The sequence below is a fragment of the Durio zibethinus genome, chromosome 24, assembly GCF_047325235.1.
Source record: "Durio zibethinus cultivar Kanyao isolate XHJ-2024 chromosome 24, ASM4732523v1, whole genome shotgun sequence".
NCBI classification, from domain to species: domain Eukaryota; kingdom Viridiplantae; phylum Streptophyta; class Magnoliopsida; order Malvales; family Malvaceae; genus Durio; species Durio zibethinus.
In genome coordinates, this window is record NC_143185.1 from 670,640 (window position 1) to 692,196 (window position 21,557).

At 34.7% G+C, this 21,557-nt stretch overlaps 3 protein-coding genes across 3 annotated transcripts; 2 read left to right on the forward strand and 1 right to left on the reverse strand.

Moving 5' to 3' along the window:
- Positions 1 to 5,752: 5,752 nt before the first annotated feature.
- LOC111316512 (zerumbone synthase-like) lies at positions 5,753 to 8,852 on the reverse strand. Its single transcript, XM_022918462.2, has 3 exons — positions 8,162 to 8,852; positions 8,007 to 8,084; positions 5,753 to 7,025 (listed from the first exon to the last, which is right to left on the reverse strand). The coding sequence occupies exons 1-3, from the start codon at positions 8,179 to 8,181 to the stop codon at positions 6,227 to 6,229; spliced, it is 897 nt and encodes a 298-aa protein (XP_022774197.2). The 5' UTR covers positions 8,182 to 8,852; the 3' UTR covers positions 5,753 to 6,226.
- Positions 8,853 to 14,358: 5,506 nt separating this feature from the next.
- LOC111316509 (uncharacterized) lies at positions 14,359 to 18,125 on the forward strand. The gene is made up of 2 exons (XM_022918458.2): positions 14,359 to 15,073; positions 17,076 to 18,125. Exons 1-2 carry the CDS (start codon positions 14,513 to 14,515, stop codon positions 17,799 to 17,801), a joined length of 1,287 nt encoding a protein of 428 aa, XP_022774193.1. The 5' UTR covers positions 14,359 to 14,512; the 3' UTR covers positions 17,802 to 18,125.
- A 500-nt stretch (positions 18,126 to 18,625) lies between these two features.
- On the forward strand, positions 18,626 to 21,371 carry LOC111316510 (mitochondrial phosphate carrier protein 3, mitochondrial-like). Its single transcript, XM_022918459.2, has 6 exons — positions 18,626 to 19,035; positions 19,655 to 20,016; positions 20,106 to 20,149; positions 20,327 to 20,541; positions 20,639 to 20,763; positions 20,864 to 21,371. The coding sequence occupies exons 1-6, from the start codon at positions 18,703 to 18,705 to the stop codon at positions 20,925 to 20,927; spliced, it is 1,143 nt and encodes a 380-aa protein (XP_022774194.2). The 5' UTR covers positions 18,626 to 18,702; the 3' UTR covers positions 20,928 to 21,371.
- Positions 21,372 to 21,557: the final 186 nt, after the last annotated feature.

The window sequence follows — 21,557 nt, forward strand, 5'->3', positions numbered from 1 at the left end:
GACTTTGGGCCTCTCTCTTCACGTGAGAGACTACAATTACGTGGATAACATGAAAGAACACGTGGCAAACATGCAACTAATTAAGAGAAACTGACTAATCAAAAGCATGGTCCTACGGCTTCCTATGCAAGGTCAAGATCTATCATAGTTGTTTGTACAGTACCTGCCCGCCCTTTGTTTTTTTAACTTGGCGGTTTGCAAATTTGCCTTTGCCAATAGCCTCTCCCGACATGTGAACCTGACCGGCATGTGGTGATGCTGGTGCCTGATAGCTCCCCCAGCTCCACCCTATAAAATTTTCTTAGCTTAATTTCTTACACAAATGTTTGACAATTAAGGTAAGGCTTGATCATATAGTACTTCCATTGACATGGATATGGAGAAGTTTTTTCTCGATTGGTGTCCATATGCTTAAAAGGTGAGGAGTGAATGTGATCGAGCCCACCATGACAGCTTATATAGACGGGACCAACACCAAACCAAACCCTGGGACCTTATGCTATTAATAGAGGGACACCTCTGTCAGCTCAAAAAGGCATGCAATCTACATTCTTCATGTATCCCCAACCCTATGGGGCTTTGACTATTGGCTATTGGCTATTACATGATGAGTTCTTGGATATTGGCCTACTGCTGTCTTTGCAATTTCATAAATATCCATATCCATATATGAGTACTAGTAGTAAATTAGTAAGGGAACAAGATTTAACCTCCTAAATTATTTAGAAATGGTGTTAGAAACCAAAGGTGGAAAAGTGAGTTTCAGCCAAAATCAATCAAATTTTGGATGAGTTGAATGAATAAATCTGGAAAAGAGAGTAAGTATTCCTTGAATGAGATGGGAGTAGGGTCGGCAAATTAACCCGAAACCGTCGGGTTTCGACCCGACCCGATTATTTAAGGGCGAATTTTTTTTTGAAAAAACGAGTTTCGGGTCGGTTCGGGTCGGTTTTATTTTTAAAAATGTCGGATTCGGGTCGGGGTCGGTTTTATGTGAAACCCGACCCGACCCGAGATATTTACCAAAATACCCTTACTATATATATAAGTAATTTCTTTTAGGGTTCTGAATTTTGTTTCTTTTGCCGAAAATCTTGTTTGTTTACTAATTGATTTGGGAGCATCCGGTTCTGGAGTAGTCCCTTTCGTTTCGACGGATCGACCTCAGGCAGGTGGGCGACTGGGCGTAGTCCCTTCCGACGGATCGACCTCAGGCAGTGGTGGGCGACTGGACCTCAGGCAGTGGTGGGCGACTGGTTGGAACAGATTTGGGCGCATCCAGTTCTGGGCGTAGTCCCTTCCGACGGATCGACCTCAAGCAGTGGTGGGCGACTGGTTGGAACAGATTTGGGCGCATCCAGTTCTGGGCGTAGTCCCTTCCGACGGATCAACCTCAGGCAGTGGTGGGCGACTGGTTGGAACCAGATTCGGGCGCATCCAGACTGAGGGTCTTGTTGGAACCAGATTTGGGCGCATCCAATTCTGGCGTAGTCCCTTCCGACGGATCGACCTCAGGCAGTGGTGGGCGACTGGTTGGAACCAGATTTGGGCGCATCCAGTTCTGGGCGTAGTCCCTTCTGACGGATCAACTTCAAGCAGTGGTGGGTGACTGGTTGGAACCAGATTCGGGCGCATCCAGACTGGGGGTCTTGTTGGAACCAGATTTGGGCGCATCCAGTTCTGGCGTAATCCCTTCCGACGGATCGACCTCAGGCAGTGGTGGGCGACTGGTTGGAACCAGATTTGGGCGCATCCAGTTCTGGGCGTAGTCCCTTCTGACGGGTCAACTTCAAGCAGTGGTGGGCGACTGGTTGGAACCAGATTCGGGCGCATCCAGACTGGGGGTCTTGTTGGAACCAGATTTGGGCGCATCCAGTTCTGGACGTAGTCCCTTCTGACGAATCGACTTCAGGCAGGTGGGCGACTGGTTAGAACCAGATTCGGGCGCATCCAGTTCTGAGGGTAGTCCCTTCCGACTGATCGACCTCAGGCATGTGGGCGACTATGTTTTTGTGAATGATAAATTTTGTTTCAAATTTTTTGAATGATGTCTTTGTGAATCTATGTCTAGACCCCAATATAATATGCTTGAATTGAATGTTACCAGTGTCATTGTTTTAGGTTTGTAGTATTACTTTTGAGGCTTGTAGTTGTGACAATAGGAGAATATGTAATATTATTTTACTTGTGGTCTCAACCTAGAAAAGTCTGTATAAAATCATCATTTTCAAGTTTGTGATTAAATGCTTTTGTTGCTTGGAGTCAATGCTAGAGTAACTGTTTAAATTGGATGATATGAACTATCAAAGGAAAAAATTATTACACTAGACTTTTACTGTTATTTTCTTTTTGCAAGAAAAAATGAGTAAAAATAATCATGCTCTCTAATATATGATAGGCCTAAAATCTCCAATGGCAAGTTGGAATTCCAGTTTTGTTTTAAAGAAATTTAAGGAAACTTAAGTACAATATTAAAGTCTTGAAAAATGGATGTTGAGAAACGTGAAAAAGAATAGTTGTCCTTATGCTTTTAGTAACAGTTAATTTATTTAGTTGCTTTATTTGTTAATATCAAAAATAATAACTCTAATTTTTTTTTTTTATGAATGAAGGTGAAATGTCTAATTTGGGAGATAATTCGTGTTCCCCAACACCTCCTACTTCTACCTCACATCAGTCACCAATTCAGCAAACTCCTATTCCAACATCTGACGAAAATACAACTCTATCATTAAATGTGACTAACGAGGGTGCTGAAGTTGATAATAGTGGGTATAACTCAAGTAAGTTAAAATCAGAAGTATGGAAACATTTTAGAAAAGAGAAGATCAATAATGAATGGAAGGCAATATGCAATTATTCTAAGAAAAAACTTGGTGGTGCTTCTAAGAATGGGACAAGTCATTTGCGTGATCATTCAGAGAGGTGCAGTAAACGATTTCAAATGGATATTCGTCAACAAGTGTTGCTAGCAAATCAAAGGAAGGCAGATGGAAAAGTAACATTAAAAAACTTTTCCTTTGATCAAAATGTCACAAGGAGGGAGCTTGCCAAGATGATAATCATGCATGAATACCCCTTATCAATGGTTGATCATGTGCAATTCAGAAAGTATTCTTACAGTCTCCAACCTTTGTTTGCTATGCCTTCTCAAAATACTATAAAGAGTGATATTTTAAAGATTTTCAGAGAGGAAAAGGCAAAGACAATATCTAAGTTGAAAGCTAATGAAGGGAGAATTGCTATCACAACTGATATGTGGACTGCTGATCACCAAAAAAGAGGATACATGGCTGTCACTGCTCATTACATCGATAATCAATGGAACTTACAAAAACGCATCATCAGGTATATTTTATTAAATTGTCTTATTTTGATATTGTTCATTTTTTATTAAGTAATTATTATTATTGAATTAATTATTAAATTAGTGTAAATAATTGATTATTTAATTAGGTTTGAATATGTGCCAACTCCACATACGAAAGAGGTCATTACTTCAAGTTTGATGAAATGTTTCTTAGATTGGAATATTGATAGAAAACTTTCATCTATTACAGTGGATAATTGTAGTGTGAATGATGGTGTTATTGAGTTGTTAATTGATAGAATTGGTTGTGATGCACTTTTGCTTAGTGGGACTTTTTTTCATATGCGTTGTTGTGCACACATCTTGCATTTGATTGTGAAAGATGGATTAAGTGTGATTGGAGATGGAATTGATAGAATTCGTGATAGTGTCCTCTTTTGGAGTGCTACACCAAAGAGATGGGAAAAATTTGAAGAGGCAGCGCGTCAATTGCGCATTCCAACTTTAAAAAAGTTGTGTGTTGATGTCAAAACACGATGGAACTCTACTTACTTAATGCTTCGAACAATTTTGTTTTATAAAGATGTCTTTCCTCGTTGTGTGCAATTACATGGTGATCCTTTGTACAAATATTTGCCAACTGAAAATGATTGGATCATTGCAACTGAGATTTGTGAGAAGTTGAAATTGTTTTATGATATCACTGAAGGTTTTTCTGGCACAAAATATGCTACTGCAAATCTTTATTTTCCTAATGTTTGCAAAATCAGATTGGCATTGAATGAATGGATTATGCATACCAATAGAATTATTTCATGTATGGCTGTGAGCATGTTAGGCAAATTTGAAAAGTATTGGAATGATGTGCATGGTATAATGGGTGTTGCCACAATTTTAGATCCAAGATACAAAACAGAGTTGTTGGAGTATTACTTTGAAAAGATTTATGGAGAAAATGCTGAATTTGAAATTGAAAGGATTGTACAAATATGTCGGGATTTGGTTAAGGAGTATGAGGAGAAATTGGCTTTGAAAAAGGAAGAAGGACCTTCTAGTTCAAGCTTTTCATTCTTAGATGGTGTTGATGCTACTGAATTGGGAAATTTGGGAGACTATGATGATTTTGTTTCAAGGAAAAAAAAGAAAAAATCAAAAGTAAAGTCAGAGTTAGATCGCTATTTGGATGAAGAAGTCATACCAAGAAAAGGAGATTTTGATATATTGAATTGGTGGAAACTAACTGGACCTCAATTTTCGACCTTACAACTTATTGTTAGAGATATTTATGCCATACCAGTTTCTACTGTTGCTTCAGAGTCTACTTTTAGTACCGGAGGGAGATTAGTGAGTGCGCAACGTAATAGACTTCATCCATCAACTATAGAAGCTTTAACATGTTGTCAAAATTGGTTATGGGCTGAAGAAGAAGGTACAATAATATATATTATGCAATTTTATTTTTTATTTTAGCATATTGTTAGTTATTATATTTTGTTGTTATATATTATTTGTTAATAGTTTATTTTTTTATTTGTAGGGTCAATTTTATTAGAAGAAAAGTATTTTTACGAAGATGTTGATGAGAGTGAGATTGAGGAAAAGATAACTAGTTTGGTAAATAATATTATTTTTTTAATTAATTCATTTTTATATTATTATTTTTAAATATATTATTTTATGAGATTTATTTATTCATCTTATTGTTTTATTTTATAGGACTAGTGTGGTTACAGGAGAATGATGATATGGAGCTTAGTGATGATGGAATGATTTATTGTGGTCTTGAAAGATTTTTATCATGTTGGATGAAAGGATGTTCAAACAATTTAGCTTTTTATTGTGGTGATTTAAGCTTTTGATGTTCATCTTGTATCATGTATTATGTTTAAATTTAGTTATTAACTTATGCTTGTTTAATATTTGAATTTTAGTTTACTAAGTTTTATATATTTCATAATTCCATCATCTATGGTAAGAATTTGTGAGTTTGAATTTACTATATTTTATGTATTTTATAATTATATTATTTATGATGAGAATTTATGAGATTTTTACTAGATAAAAAAATAGTATGTATTAAGTTTGAATTTATGAGTGATTATGTTAAATTTGTTAATGCTTGTAATATATTTAGATTATAATTTATTACATTTTTGATAAATTTAAATAGGTAGTATATTAAATTCGGGTCGGGTCGGGTTAAATTCGGGTAAAAAATATTCTAGCGGGTCGGGGTCGGATTTTTCAATAACAACCTCCGAGCGAGTACGGATCGGGTATCGAGTAAAATATTAAAGCATCGGGTCGGAGGCGGGGAAAGCAAAAAACCGCCCCGCCCCGCCCCGATGCCAACTCTAGATGGGAGTACAATTTTCTTGGCAAACACAATATATACATCAGATCAGTGCTGCAAATATATATATATATTATTCCAAGCCAAGGTCATTAATATTTTGGGTTGCACCTCTCGTGACTAAATATATAAAATGCGTGGAACTAACTTTTTCTTTTCTTTTTTTTTTTTTTAATTTGAGCATATTTATATATCCCATATTTGTCCTTCTCAGCTGTCCTTTTCGTCTTTCCTTGACTACATTTTGCCACCTTTCAAAAATGAGTGTTGGCTTAGCTATTCCGATATATTTCCTACCTCTAAATTAAGTATATATGCATCCAATGGGCTTATATTTTGTTATTTATTTACTTTAAATTTCGCAAACAATAAAGTATTAGCTCTTTCCTTAATTTTTTTGTTATATATTTATTTCAGTTTCAGTATTTATAAGTTTTACATTTACATCACACAAACGTACTGATCAATAAATCCCTTGGTCCATATATTTATATCAAGCAAAAGCTAATTTAATTAATATGATAATGGCAATCAAAGAAGAAAGCAAAACGAAAGGGATGGTATTAAACAAGCTGTTCGGGGAACCTAAGATTCTTGAAGTTGGTGAACCCTCCATCAACGACCAAATTATGACCTGTTACGTACTTGGCTTCATCTGAGGCCAAGTACAATGCAGCCTTTGCCACATCTATCTCTTCACATTTGGCTCCTTTAAGCTCCCCAAACCCGTTTATAATCTCAATTACCTTCTCTTTTGGAACACCTTGGTATATTTGAGCTATTTGACTTATCACCATTGGAGTTGGAATTGGAGCTGGTGAAATGCTGTTGATCCTCACCCCACTTTGGCATAGTTCGCTAGCTACGGACTTGACAATTCCAGGTATTGTGAATTTTGCTATTGTGTATGGATGTGGCCCAAGCCCACCCATAATCCCACTAATGCTCGACGTGCAAAGAATGGAGCCTGATCCCACTGGAACCATCACTCGGGCTGCATGCTTTATCCCCGCGACCATGCCTCGAACGTTGATCCGCATTACCCTATCAAATTCATCTAGGTCAAGCTCTGCAATGCTCAGTGGGAATGCCCGGCCAGCTATGCCTGCGTTGTTGAACATTATATCCAGTTTTCCATGACGGTCCATGGCAATTTCTACAGCTTCTGATACTTGGGACTCAATGGCCACGTCACAGTGAACAAATTGGGCTTCAGGGCCCAGCTCATTGGCAGCTTGTGGCCCTAGTTGAGAATCGATGTCTGCAATGATGACATGGGCTCCATTTTTTATGAACTCCGAAGCAGTGGCCTTGCCAAGCCCACTTGCACCTCCTGTGATTAAGGCTACTTTGCCTTCTAACCTGCTTTTTTCGAACGAACAACCAAATAAGCAAAGCAGATATTAACCATACGCGAAAAAAGGGGCGAATGATTGTTTTATTCAAAAAAATGTATTGAAAAAACGAATGTTCATAATGATGACAATTAATGCCAATCCATTTAGCAATGTCCAATCGAATACTCACTTTGTCACTTTTTTTTCATCTTTTTTTTAAAATGTCCCAAAAGTTTTTTTTATTGTAACACCTAATTCTTTTATTTTTTATATTATATAAATTAGTTTTTCATAATTTTTTTTTAAATTTTTTAGTATTAAAAAGCATGATATGTAAATTTTATAAAATTTTAAGAAAATTGTCTGTTTTTTCTTAAGCTTCATGAAGTCAAATGCATGCGGACAACCAATATTGATGAACAATTAATTCTTTATTACAACAAATATTTGAAAGGACCACAATTTCCCCATTATCAAAAGTAACCACAGGTTATAAGGTTCAACCAAAAATGTTTAATGATTACATAATTTGGAAAAAAAAAAAAAAGTTAGTGATCTGTTTCATCATGTTAAAAATGAATAAAGCCAAAGACTGAAAACATGGGTAAAACAAAAGGAACCTTCAAATATGGCAGATCTCGAGCTTGTATGCATGTGTAGACTAGCTACATTAATTTTCTTAAGACGTCTCTCATACAAAAGTATTTTTCAGAAAAAATGGTTTGCTAGATGTAAGGGGTGAAGCCATGGGAAAGATCATTAAAACAATAAAGATCACAAATGCTTGCTTGAAATTAAAATTAATGCTTTTAAACTCAAATGGAAAAACATGTGATCTGCTCAGAATTAGAACTCAGCATCAGCTTTTGGCACAAGATTTAATTTCAAAGAGAAACGAAGATCGTTTAACCCATATATCCACCACCAAAGGTGATAAACTTGCCAATCTCAAACTCTACCATTCAAAAAATGAAAAGAAAGGTGTAGTTGATAAAAGCTGAATTACCTCCTGCGAGAACCATGATCTGCGGAGTAAAATCTTACTTGCTTACTGAATAGATCATTGGTAACAAACTTGAACTGCCTGCTGGATTATTCATTAGTCAAACAAAAAGAAGGAACACAAGTTAAGTTTGAAGGTATAAATTAATCAAGGAGTACCTGGCTAATGATCTAAGCATGTCGGAAACTAAGTAGTGATCTGAAGTGGAAATATTAGACTTGATCAATAGATAAATCTGAGGAAGATCAGTTATGAAGAAGAAAGAGATCTGCAGGCAGCAGGGAATTTATTGGTTGAGAAGAAGGAAGAAAACGTTGTTGTAGCTGAAAGTTGAAACTGACACACATTTCCATGCACAAGAGAGGAGTGGAGACTGAACATGACTTATGACCTGTCCTATTTAATGATCCCTGTAATGAAACAGAAACTAACAACTTACTTACTAGCTAGTACTACTAGTTTCTTTCTTTTTAAACAAAAAAATTAAGAGAGAATCGCTCAAATTCAATGCCCTGCTTTTGTTTCTTTTGCTTTCACCGCATCATGTGGATAGATAGGGATAAGGATTACTCACTTTTAAGTTTTAACTGAAAAAAAAAAAAAAAAAACACAGTATGGTTTTAGTTTTATATATAGTGCTCCTTTTCTCTAGAGGCAATGAAGCCTTCTTTTTTTCCTTTCCGAAAAGAAAAAAAATGGATATACTTTGCTTACTGAAAAGATAAAAACAAAAAGAAAAAGATGTTATGCTTGACTTTTAAATCTTAACGTGGGCTACATTTGACATTTTTGAAACCATAAAAGAAGGAAATTAATGTCTTCTGCTGTATTGGTTTCTTCTATCTTTCAATAAGTAAGTTATTATGTCTTTGCAATTGCATCAAATGGAACTCTAAAGTCAAAAGCTTCATCTCTTAAAAAAGAAGGTTTTTTTTTTGTTGGGAAAATAATATTTAGTGAAGGAAGGAATATATTAGGGAAAGTAAAGAGGATGAGCATTCAGCAGTGATAACATATCCAACAAGATTCCACAACTGACTATTCTAATTAAAAAAAAATACATATATATAAATGGTATTGTTTAAAACGAATTTATAAAACATTTTGGTCGCTAAAAGAAACAAGTAAGGCAGGCAGGCAGCCAGCTGTAGCATGGCAGAGCAAAGTACAAGTGAAATTGGTTTAAATTAATATATAAATACTAAACGTGGAAGAGAATAGCATAGTTTTGGATTCTCACGCTAATTCGTTAAGAGTAGTGATGGACCGACCAACCATTTATTACAAATACTGATTATATCTCTTTGAACAAGATGATTAAAGGAATAAGGCAGTTTTACCTTTTAAAAAGACTACTCTAGCTACCTACACTACTTCTCTTTGCTTTGCATATTCTATAATTGTCTTAAAACATAAATTATATATTAATATTTATAAATTATTTAAATTTAATTAAAATAAAATTTAAATTTAATTTAATTATTATCAAAGTAAATTTAAATATAAATAATTTAATTTATCGATTAAATTAAATTTAAATATTTTTATATTTAATTCTAATAATTCATATATTTAATTAAATTTTTATATTTTAATTATTTTAATTAATAAAATATTTTAAATTCGAATTTAAATTTGAACATAAATAATCAAATTTTTATTGAATATAAAAATTAAGTTTATTTTTACATATTAATCAAATCTAATTAAATAAATTTGAATAGTTTAATTTTTATTTTAAATTGAGTTCAAATTAAAAAAATAAAATTTAATTAAATTCGAATCGAATTTTAAATTTTAAATATCGAATCAAGTTCAAATTTAATATTTTATCGATTTAAACCTAATCGATTATATTCTTAATTGATATCACTTTTCCATGATTAAACTAATAAAAATCAGACTGCTTATTGCAAAACATTAGAAAACTAAGAAATACGTTTCTTACTTCGATCTAAATCAGCCAAAAAGGCTCACCGGAGAAACATTAATTCACAAATTAATTTTCAAATTTCAAGCCTTTATTTTCAAAATTCTTAATTTCCTCTATCATTATCTACTTAATTCATTTTAAAAAATATTACAGATTTAAATTAATCTTCTCAAACTCGCAATTTTTATAAATCTATCCAGCATATATGTTTTATGAGCTTATTCTGTCATCCTCCCAATTTCCTTCAATCTGTTATTAGTGTAGATTGCAATAAGTTACTTTCGTGAATGAAAATCTCAATTTACTTTTTAAAAAAAATTGAACTTATCACAACTTCTTAATTTCTTCTTAAAATATTCCTTTTAACAATCTTATTTATGATTTTGAATTATTATTAGTGTAATGTTTACATTGCAAAATACTATATTTGGAAGCAAGAAAAAGTCAATTCACAGTAATTTTCTTTTGAATTTAAAAATTCACGCTGTTTCATGAGCTCAGCTCTAGCTCTAGCTCTGCTGCGGCTCTGAATGTTGAAAGACGCAAGAGAATATTAAACAGCTAATATCTTAACATGTCTCTACTTATAAGGTTTGAAGGTTTTTGAGTTTTCCGATCTGATTATACAAACATACTCCATTTGCAGCATGTCTTTTCACTGAGGTGAGGACCATCTGCAGCAAGGGTTGAAGCAGTTTTTGCAGTACAGGTTCTTAAGTCACAAAAATTGAAAATTATTTCAAGAATATTTCTAAAATTTCATGAAACTAAAAAAAAAAAAAAAAAAAAGAGTGCAAAGTGGAGGCGTTTGTTACAACCAGATATCAACGTGCATTGCATCAGTAAGTGTTAACAATCTCTTATGTGAACAACAAATGCTTGCACAAGTATGACGTAGTAGGATTTAATCAATATTTGTACCTTTATTTACAATTTTCCCTTCAAAAATATGTAATAATAATAAAAAAAAACTCTCATTGCAACATTCCTTTTATTGCTCTTTAAGATGTATTGTATGTGACCTCTTAGTTTACAGTAAAGATATATTTAGATTTGGATATACCAAAGATGAAGTAGCAGAAACAAAGGTATAGCATATAATTAACTTCTTTCTCCTTTTCGATTTGAAGTGAAGTTAAAAACTTTCTTCTCTTTTGGAAATGATTGTTCCGGCCGGGCTTGATGAGAAACTCTCCTGTCAAAACAAGGGTTGGTTGCAGGGATGGCAACGGGTCGGGTCGGGGCGGGTTTTTGCTCGCCCCGAACCCGACCCGATTTTAAATATACAATATCCGTACCCGTACCCGACCCGAAAATTTTTTTATTTTTAATACCCGAACCCGACCCGACCCGACAGTGTATAAAATCAAATCCGACCCGACCCGACCCGAAATTAATAAAATATTATTTTAAATATAAATATAAAATTAAATATATATAAAAATATATATAATTAAATGTAAAATTTAAAAAATAATTAAAAAAATAAATTTTTTATATATATCGGGTCGGGTAGGGTCGGGTTTGCTTAAAACCCGACCCCGAAATTTTTTTGACTCTACCCGACCCGACCCGACCCGATACCCGATTTTCAAAAAAAAAAAACCGACCCTAAGGGGTCGGGTCGGGTCGAAACCCGACGGGTTCGGGTGATTTTGCCCACCCTAGTTGGTTGTCACAAATTCACAATGATAATGAAACTTTTGGAAGAAGAAATTTGTTGTTTTCATATTTAATTTTTGTGTATGGTTTTGGCATGGATCCATGTGCTGATGCGCAGGACTAACTAGGACATCCAATCAATCCTGATAAAACAGTGTTCCACTCTGAGACTTGGCGGCTCATAAATGGTGTAGCCCCGGGACATTATCTAATCTCCCACCCGGATATAGATTCATGGAATGCAAGTGCTGACAAATCTTTTTACCCTACTATTCCACTTAATTTTTTCCCCTTTCCCTTTTGATTGGAAATTGGAGGAGCCCCCTTCTGTCCTTTTGAGCATGAAATGGATTTGATGACCAGGTTTGGTGTCGTCTTTTTATGATACGGATTGATTAACTTTAAACAAACTGGGCTAGTGTTATGCCAATTGTAGACATCATCACATTTGGGTTGTCAATTGTTAAGGGTAAGTTGGATCCTATACATGGTAGGAAGGCGTCTTTTTAACCTTTTATATTGGGGAGAACCGACAAGTGTAATGACGTCCTTAAGAAAAATCAAAACAATTGCATTATATATGTGAATTTCTTTTTCCTACTGTTTTCCTTGTAATTGGTTGCCATATAATACATTTTTTCATGGTGAGTACAAGATTACTTTATTACTTCTTCAAGATTCTATCGTCATCTTTGAAGAGATTAAAGAAAAAAAAATCTTGAATTATAAAAATCACATATGTTCATGATGGGTTTTGATGTCAAGGTATTTTTAGAAAAATAAAAAAAAATGATATTTGGAGGCAAAAATAAAAAATATTTTTTATGTTTGTACTTTGATATACAAGTAAAAATAAGTGAAGTTTGAAAGAAAATAATAAAAAGAATTAAGAGTAGAACATATTTGTCTTAATAGTATCTGAACATTTATATTTATAGATAAATAATAAAGAATCATTAAAAGATAATAAAAATGTGATTGAACAAATATAACATTAAATATATTAGATCGATTTGACATATTAAATTTATACAAATATCAAAATTATTCATAACTATTTGTTGAAGACTTTTATCATTAAAAAAAATTATTATATTTTTTTGACCACTAAATACTTTGGACAACAAAGTTTTTAAAACATACAGATCTTCTTGATAAAATTAACCTTTTGAAAATCTGTCCGCTGAAACTGGTTTCATGAAGAAGAAGAAGAAGCGAATGAACATTTGCAAAAGGATTATGTAAAGAATATTTAATGATACATAAGTAATTACAGAAAAATATATAGGATAGCAGCTGCTTTTTACGTACTTTTTCATTTCTTACCCTATCTCATGCATGTTATTTGCATCACCAACGGTCAGGATTCAGGGTAATTATCTCAAGAATCAGTTTCATGTTTTCTTGTTAGCTTCAGCCTAATTCAAAATTCAAATCCCCTTATTAAAAACAAGTTTATTTGTAATATAATTTTTGGAAACGTTTAATATCAAACGATATGAAATTTAAACAAAGGTTTAATGGTCGATTAATCCCAAAACTTAACAAATATTGCTTTGCAACTCGATCTTCTAAAATATTAAAAAGCTAGGGGTTTCCTCTCTCTATTCCTCCATATATGCTACTCTAGTTCCCACGCAAGACAAAGATGGGATTCATCCCTTGTGCTTAATTGATTGGTGATTCATACAAAATCATTCCCAATGCGTTCAATTCATTAGACTATGCTTTTCACCTAGCAAGCACACCCACCAACAGAACACTAATGACACCAACTAGTTAAGAGGTTTGCTAAAATACAATGTTACAAGAAGGAGACTAGCTGCCGTCGTCAGATAAAAATACCATTGTGGCTGCATTTGCATCATGCAGATTGGCCTTCATCTTCTGTTGCCATATATCCTTGCCATTATTTCTTCAAACAAGATGTCACTTGCCAATAGATTAAACAGATTCACTAATTTATTTTTTTCTTAATTAATGTCACTTGCCATTATCCAATCATGTTATGATGTTTTAATTTTTCTTTTTTTTTTTTAATATTTCCAATTTTTAACTAAAAAATAAAATTTAGAAAAAAAATTAAAAAATGATGTGACTTTTGAAGACACATGGGTGTTATTATTGATTTTTTTTTTATATACATTACCAATTTGATTAGCAAAATTAGTTAATGATGTATAAAATATATAATTATAATTTTTTTATGTATCAAATTAACAATTTTATTATTTTGAATTTTATCTTAAAATTTCTCATAAAAAAAATTGTTTGTCTCCTTGTATGTATCTACACTAAAGATGTAATCGATTAAATTCGAATCAATATAATATTAAATTTGAATTCGAGCTCGATTTTAATTCGAGATTTGAAACTCGATTCGAGTTTGATAAAATTTTATTTTTTTAGTTCGAATTCGATTTAAGATAAAGATCAAATTATTCGAGCTCATTCAATTAAGTTTGATTAACATATAAAAATAAGTTCAATTTTATATTTGACAAAAATTAAATTATTTATTTCGAACTAAAATTCAAAATATTTTATTAATTAAAATAATTAAAATATATTAAAATATAAAATTTTAATTAAATTTGTGAACTATTCAAATTTATATAAAAATATAAAAATTTAATTTAATTAATAAATTAAATTACTTGAATTCAATCTCAATTTGATAATAATTAAATCAAATTTAAATTTTATTAAAATGAAACCAAATAATTTACAAATATTAATTTTACATCCTTAATAGCAGTTAACCTAGATCTCATGTCATTCATTCCTAAAATGCGCATAACACATGTCCAAACCAAAACCAAAACCAAAACTAAAATGCACTGCCTGAACTCCACAACCCCCTCCATTAGATCGTCCAATTCCCTCTCTTAGATCATCCCAATCTCCTCAAAAAATGGGCTCCAATCAATCCGTACAAGTAGTCGACGAAGAACAAGAAGAAAGCCAAGACGAAGATGAAGAAGAAGAAGACGAAGAAGAAGACAACAATGAAGAAGGATCCAACATAAGGGAACTCGAAAACAACCACTTGGTCAAGAAAGTACTCGAACAAGAGCCCGAAATGTTACCCTATTACGCATCAGCATCCCCCCTATCTCCACAGCTATCTTCGTTGGGTACTCCTCGGATGGGTCCTTCAATCAAAGTATGGGACCCATATAACGTTTTAGCTCCACCTCCTCCGCTGCCTCCTCCCCCTGTTTTCTCTCGGACTTTTTCTTTGGTTGATGATCGGATGGTGATTGAGGTTTATTTGATTAGCCATGGTGAGTGTGAGTTGAATTTGAGGCCTGATATTGTGGGTGGAAGATGCGACGGGGCCGCCTTGACGTCTAATGGGAAGCGGCAAGCCAGGGCCTTGGCTGTGTTCCTAAATTCTCAAGGGGTCAGGTTTAATGTCGTTTATTGCTCTCCGTTGGATCGGGCTAGATCGATGGCTCTTTCCGTTTGTCAGGTGAAAGGCCTTTTTTTTTTCTTTTGTATTGATTCTTCTTAAAAGAATAAAGGAAATTGAAGTATGAGAGAGTAATAGAATTGCTAATTAGGATAAAAGTTTGAGCTTTAATTGTTCATCTCTTTAACATCGCTTGAGGAAATAGAGAAATTGGTCCTGCTACAACTTGGGATTTATCAAGTGCCTGCATGCTAAGCTAGGAGATAATAAGAATAGGATAGAAATTGGGATTTGGATTAGAATTTCGGTTCTATTTATTGCTCTCTCTAGTAAGGATCGATGAGTTGAGAAAATTATATACCATTCGACCAACTAGTCATGGTATGAAGTTGTCTACCCACTGGCCCTGATTTAGTTAACTTTTTGCCCGTATGATGATGGAAAGAGTGGATTTTTCCTGATGAATCTTGATATTTAGATTGCTTTGATATGTGCTTCTATGTTGTATGTGTTAGGTTGCTGAAGTCTCCTCATCTCATCCTGGTTAATCAATTCTATTACACTGACCTGTACCGTTTGTTTGGTGTTTGCTGAGAGTTTCCATAGGTGCATGATGATGTGTACTCAAGTTGAAATACATAGTTTTTAATTAGTATTTAGCATCAGCATACTTTTTATTCTTCTTATGTTTGGTTTAGTTGTATTTTCCCTGTGTATTCTTTCCGTTCCCTTTTCTCCCTTTTTTTGCAATTTGAGGGCTTCACAATAGGAAAAGGAAGTTAAAGTTGCAACTCTTGGCTTCACATAGGAGGCCTTTTTATGGAAAGAGGCATCTTAACTTGCTATATGGTCTTAAACAGAGTAGAGTGCTGACTGGGATTAAGTAGCGAATGAGTGCTACTTCTTTTAAGCTTTGTTGAGGTTAGCAGTTCGTAAGGACTTGTTGAAGAAGGTTGTATATGATATGGTACATGTGATGCCAGTTGCAATGATTCTTGAAGTGATCAAACAACAGGCTGAGGTTATGTGCTATGAATAGATTATTAGTGAAAGCAACTAGTGATGATGACCGTGCATCTCGTGTGACAAACTTATTGTTCTTTAATTTCTTCACTTCCCTCTCTTTTTTCTATTTTATTTTCATTTGGAGTAGAAGACACTAAATTATAGAGAACTTATGATACATACTATTAGATGTATGCAAAGTTAATAAAGGTTGAATTAATGACTGCAAATACATGTAAGTTCCTCATGCATGTCATAAAGTCACTTATCAAATTCTTTATTGGTAGTTTGTTAAATGTGCATGGGCTTAGACTGGAGATGTCCTAATATAGTGATGGAAACTATGCTGAGATGTGTCCTCATCTCAATTTCTTATTTGAGTGGACTCTGACAAAATTAAAGGAAATTTACTCTAAGTAGATTTATTAGTGAATATCTAAGAGAGCTATATATGTTAATGGCATCAGTGAAAAATATATTTTCTCTTCTTTTAGGAGGGAATTTTACTGCCTATTTTTATTGCCAAGTGAATTTAATCCGTAACACACTCTCAGCTTACTTTCCTTGACCTGTGAAAAGAAAAGTGAAGAAGTGTCAAATAGTGAAGGGATCAAGCTTCATTAATGAGCCGAACCAATGGTTAGACTAGTGATAAACTTCAACTGCTTTATACTTACTGTAAATACTTCGTAACAGTTCTAAAGGATAAGCTTCTACCTGTTATATTTTCTTGACCAATGTGTAAATAGATGGTAACTTTAGCCTTCATTTCTGAAAGGCTATGGTCCTTGTTAAAGCCAAATGCTAAATAAGATGTCATGAAAAAGGCTAATCATTGTTAGGAACTAAGACTTTGATCTGTGTCTATTCTTGCCTTTGTTCTAGGAGTGGTAACAATAATTGATTGTTGAGTCAAATGTTTATATATTTTACATGATATCCCCTAATTATTAATTTGTGATAGAGGCTTCTTTGATGATGATATAAGGTGAGATTTATGCGTTTTCCCACTTAGATATTGAGTCAACTACATTGCCTATCCTTTAAAACCATGCAGGAGATGAATTTTGCAGAGGCACAGATACAATCCTCAGAGGCAATTATGGATCTGAATATGGGGCATTGGGAGGGGTGCCCTCGATCAGAAATATATACACCTGAAGTTTTGAGTCTAATGGAAAGATACCAGCCTGATTTTTCTGCACCTTCTGGAGAATCTCTCAGGCAACTGGAATTTCGAATGGTTCAATTCTTGAATGGAACAGTCCTTGGACTTCCTGAAAAGTTGAGATCTGATTTTTCCTTACACCACAATGAGAGTCGAGGATTTACACACCATAACAACCATGCTCTAACCAACTCAGTTCATGATAGAGATGTAGCTTCTCTTTCACCACCCCATTGGGATATGCTTCAAAGGCAGCGACATGGGCTATCACGGAAGAAGTCTGGTAAGAGCAGGCTACAATTTGTGTCCAATATTGGTGAACATGATGCTGATGATGAGATGTCGCCTCGGGAAGCCAATCATCAGCCTGACCTTCATGACTTAAATGTCAGGGGTTCCTCTTCCCCCTCCACCTCCTCGGCCTCCTCTTCTGTTGGTGTTTTTACTCATTCCCTGCCAATTAAATGTCTCATCACGGGCCTCCTCGACTGCAGCCCCATAATGTCACATAAGATCTGTATAGAAGACTCTTCTGTGACTGTATTACAGCATTCATGGAAAACAGGTTGGCAGATAAAACGGTTGAATGATACTGCACATCTTAGGCTTCTTTAGTTGGAGTTTGAGACATCGTATTATCATACAGCAGAATTGCAGGTGGAAAAGTGAATTGTTAAATGATGGCTACAATATGGCATTACTATGATTCGTTCGTCCAAGTTGTATCCTCCTGTAACTCGTGCTCTCACTTGTGATTCTTCTACACTGTGTTGTAACATTCAGATTTCTATATATTTAATTCAAAATTCATCATATCCAAAGAGAAAAGAATTCTTTTGAATGTTGGAATTGGATGATTCTTTTGATTTGTAGTGTGTTATGACTGTTGATTTTTATAGAGTGAATTCATAATGTAATTCCTTTACTGGGTTATAATGACATGATTGCTGTTTATATATAGAAAATTGTAATGAACTTGCTTTTCTTTTCTATTCATTTAAGCAGACAGAACAGAGAAAGAAAAAAAAATCAAAGTTATTAGAATTGGATATTTGAACACCTACTTGACAGACAAAAAAAAACTTTTCAAAATTTATTAATTAATACTTGCTATACTTTGTGTTACAGTTGTACCCTATTTCATTCTCCTAATTTAGACAGAAAATTATTAATAATTACAATGAAAGGTGTTTTTTTTCCCCTCATTTTGTTGGAGATGCCGTTAGCCAGCGTGGCCCTCATGCCCACCAACTACGCTCGGTTTTGGAAAACAAACATAAAGAACTACTAAAAAAGTTGACAAAGTGTCATTTTCGTAATTAACGTTAAACCCATGTGGTCAATTTCGGTATGGTGCGTATAAATCACGCGAGGGCCGGTTTTCTTTCTACATCCTTTGTCCTGCCCAATAAATACGGTTTTCCGACACACCAATTGGCAGGGAGTGCGAAGCGAGGCAAACGATCCCTTTTTGCTTCCATTTCGCAAATTTTCTCCGTTTTTTCTTTCGGCGGCAATGGCTTCAGTTTCCGATTGCTACAAACAATCCCTTCTCCCAAGCTTCCTATACTCTTCCATTCCCAACTCATTCTCTCTCGATCGACTCCTCAACGCCAACAACCCTTCCTTCGGTGCTTGGCACACCTCTAAACTCGATGCTCCCGCACCATCATCCTCGCCGTCGATTAAGACGAGGACGTTTATGATCGCCTCGCCCAATGAGCCTGGGAAGAAGATCGAGATGTACTCTCCTCAGTTCTACGCTGCTTGTACCGTCGGCGGTATCCTTAGCTGTGGTCTCACTCACATGGCAGTTACTCCTCTTGACCTCGTCAAGTGTAATATGCAGGTATACTGATCTGGCTCTCTTCTTTTTACCTTCTTTCTTAGTTATTTTGTACTACTTTCTTAAGATTAAATCTGAGCTAAGCTTGTTGCTCGCTTGAGAATTTTGATTGGCAAATTGTTGCTTATTAGATCTGTACCTAGTTTCTACTGCTCTAGTTTCATAACTAAATCACTGTCTGTAGCTGTTATTTATGTTTCAAAGACTCGTTTCCCTTTGAAATATGGAACTAAATAAGTGTTTCACTTTGTTTGCATTCGAGATTTGATTTTTCTGTCCAAATATCTCGCTATTAATCTCGTGGTAGATACTTTTACTTTATTTTTATTATGTGCATTATGTTATTTGCTAGTCTTAGTAGTAGTTGTAATTTTATTTGTTTTATTGTTTGTAGAAGGATTTCCTTACTTTAAGGGGAGACGTTTTGTTATATGAATACGATTTTATTTGTTTTCATTGTAATGGTTAGTATTTGATGCACCTGACAACTATACATCATAGACACCATGATGATTTTACAATAGAACAGTGGATGTTACTTTATGGATTTGTTTTTCTGTTAGCAATCTGGTATTAATATGGTGGAAGATCTAAATTGACATCTAGATTGTTGTTTTGCTAGATTGACCCTGCAAAATACAAGGGTATCTCATCTGGTTTTGGAGTTCTGCTGAAGGAGCAAGGACTCAGAGGCTTCTTCCGTGGTTGGGTTCCTACCCTTCTTGGTTACAGTGCTCAAGGTGCCTGCAAGTTTGGATTCTATGAGTTTTTCAAGAAGTATTATTCTGACCTTGCTGGACCTGAATATTTTGCTAAGTACAAGACGTTGATCTATCTAGCTGGCTCTGCATCTGCTGAGGTAATTGCTGATGTTGCACTTTGCCCCTTTGAGGCAGTCAAGGTCAGGGTTCAAACCCAGCCTGGTTTTGCTAGGGGTCTGTCAGATGGCCTTCCCAAGTTTGTCAAATCTGAAGGTGTTCTTGGGTATGCTTCTCAGCATTGTTAAATTTTATGTTTAAGTAATACATGAAAATGTCTCTCAGAACGAGCTTTCTAACTTTTTCCCTTTTCAGATTGTACAAGGGTATTGTTCCTCTTTGGGGCCGTCAGATTCCATGTAAGTTTGGCATGTATATTTGCCAGTTACTGGCTTTATCATCTTTATTCCTTGCTTAGGAGCTTGTATCTTTTGGTCATGCTGCTTTTTTTTTCTTCCCACTTTTTTCATGGTAGTTCTAGCATTTGCTAATTACACCAAAGTGTAAGATTATTTAGACGCTCTTCCTTTCTTCAGATACCATGATGAAGTTTGCTTCTTTTGAAACAATTGTTGAGATGATCTACAAGTATGGTATTCCCACTCCAAAGGACCAGTGCAGCAAATCTCTGCAGCTTGGTGTTAGTTTTGCTGGTGGTTATGTTGCTGGTGTCTTCTGTGCTATTGTTTCTCATCCTGCTGACAACCTCGTCTCTTTCCTCAACAATGCCAAAGGAGCAACTGTTGGTGATGTAAAATCTGTACTTTGGATGGTCCTTTTGATCTTTAATTGTCATTTATGAATCACTTTTTACTTAGCCTTGACCATACTGTCCTCTGGCTATGCAGGCTGTGAAGAAGCTTGGTTTATGGGGTCTATTTACCCGTGGACTTCCCCTCCGTATTGTCATGATTGGAACACTAACTGGAGCACAGTGGGGTATCTATGACGCTTTCAAAGTGTTTGTGGGACTGTAAGTTCTTCGCATAGTGGTTATAAAGCATTAGTCTCTGTTAATATGGATTTTCATGTAATTATGGTTTATGTTAATGGGATTTTGTGCAATCTTTCAGGCCAACCACTGGTGGTGTTGCTCCTGCTGCTGCAAATGCTGCTACTGTGCTTGCAAAGGCATAGAATGTTGGAAGATGAACGTGGAGAGAATAGTTTTGTTGTTCTAATAGGCCTGCAAAACTTTTTCCTAGGGATAAATAAACATAACATAGGATTTCTGAAAATTGCTTGAATGGGTCTCAAAACGGTGGAAAGTATTCTTTTGCATTCAGAACTTCTATCAGCTCGTTTGTTTTGACGACTGTTGGTTGGTTTCGACAGGAGAATGGTTTTGGACTCATCTTCTATATCAACTCCGGAGAATAATTTTTTTGTAGTTAGATGATACATGAAATTTCAATTGAAGATCAATTTCCCCATGCAGCGTAGCTGCAGCAAAAACTAATGAGCCGATGAGGGATATACTATTGATTTACCTTTTTTAAGCAAGTTTTTCAATTGTATGCGGAGAGATTTTATTGTCTGGTGATGCTTTTGAAATTATGCTTTTTCTTCCTTAGAAGTTCACATTATTGTAGCCATTGTGATGTTTTGGGTTCATAATTTCTTGTTCCGCCTAATAAGGCACATCTCTTTTTCATCAGACAGTTAAATTGTTTTAGCTATTAAAACAATCTAGTTCTACAGGCATATAATTGAACCACCACCGATATTGCAGTTTAGCCATTGGGCATTCAATCTGACTTCTACGAC

Excerpts from the sequence above, each read along its gene's own strand:
- LOC111316512 (XM_022918462.2), bottom strand. The coding sequence starts at position 8,181 with ATGCTTAGATCATTAGCCAG. Across the intron at positions 8,085-8,161 it reads ATGCTTAGATCATTAGCCAG|GCAGTTCAAGTTTGTTACCA; the intron begins GTACTCCTTGAT and ends ATAATCCAGCAG. Across the intron at positions 7,026-8,006 it reads GATCATGGTTCTCGCAGGAG|GTTAGAAGGCAAAGTAGCCT; the intron begins GTAATTCAGCTT and ends CGAAAAAAGCAG.
- LOC111316509 (XM_022918458.2), top strand. The coding sequence starts at position 14,513 with ATGGGCTCCAATCAATCCGTACAAGTAGTCGACGAAGAACAAGAAGAA. Across the intron at positions 15,074-17,075 it reads TGGCTCTTTCCGTTTGTCAG|GAGATGAATTTTGCAGAGGC; the intron begins GTGAAAGGCCTT and ends AAAACCATGCAG.
- LOC111316510 (XM_022918459.2), top strand. The coding sequence starts at position 18,703 with ATGGCTTCAGTTTCCGATTGCTACAAACAATCCCTTCTCCCAAGCTTC. Across the intron at positions 20,017-20,105 it reads AAATCTGAAGGTGTTCTTGG|ATTGTACAAGGGTATTGTTC; the intron begins GTATGCTTCTCA and ends TTCCCTTTTCAG. Across the intron at positions 20,764-20,863 it reads TTCAAAGTGTTTGTGGGACT|GCCAACCACTGGTGGTGTTG; the intron begins GTAAGTTCTTCG and ends GCAATCTTTCAG.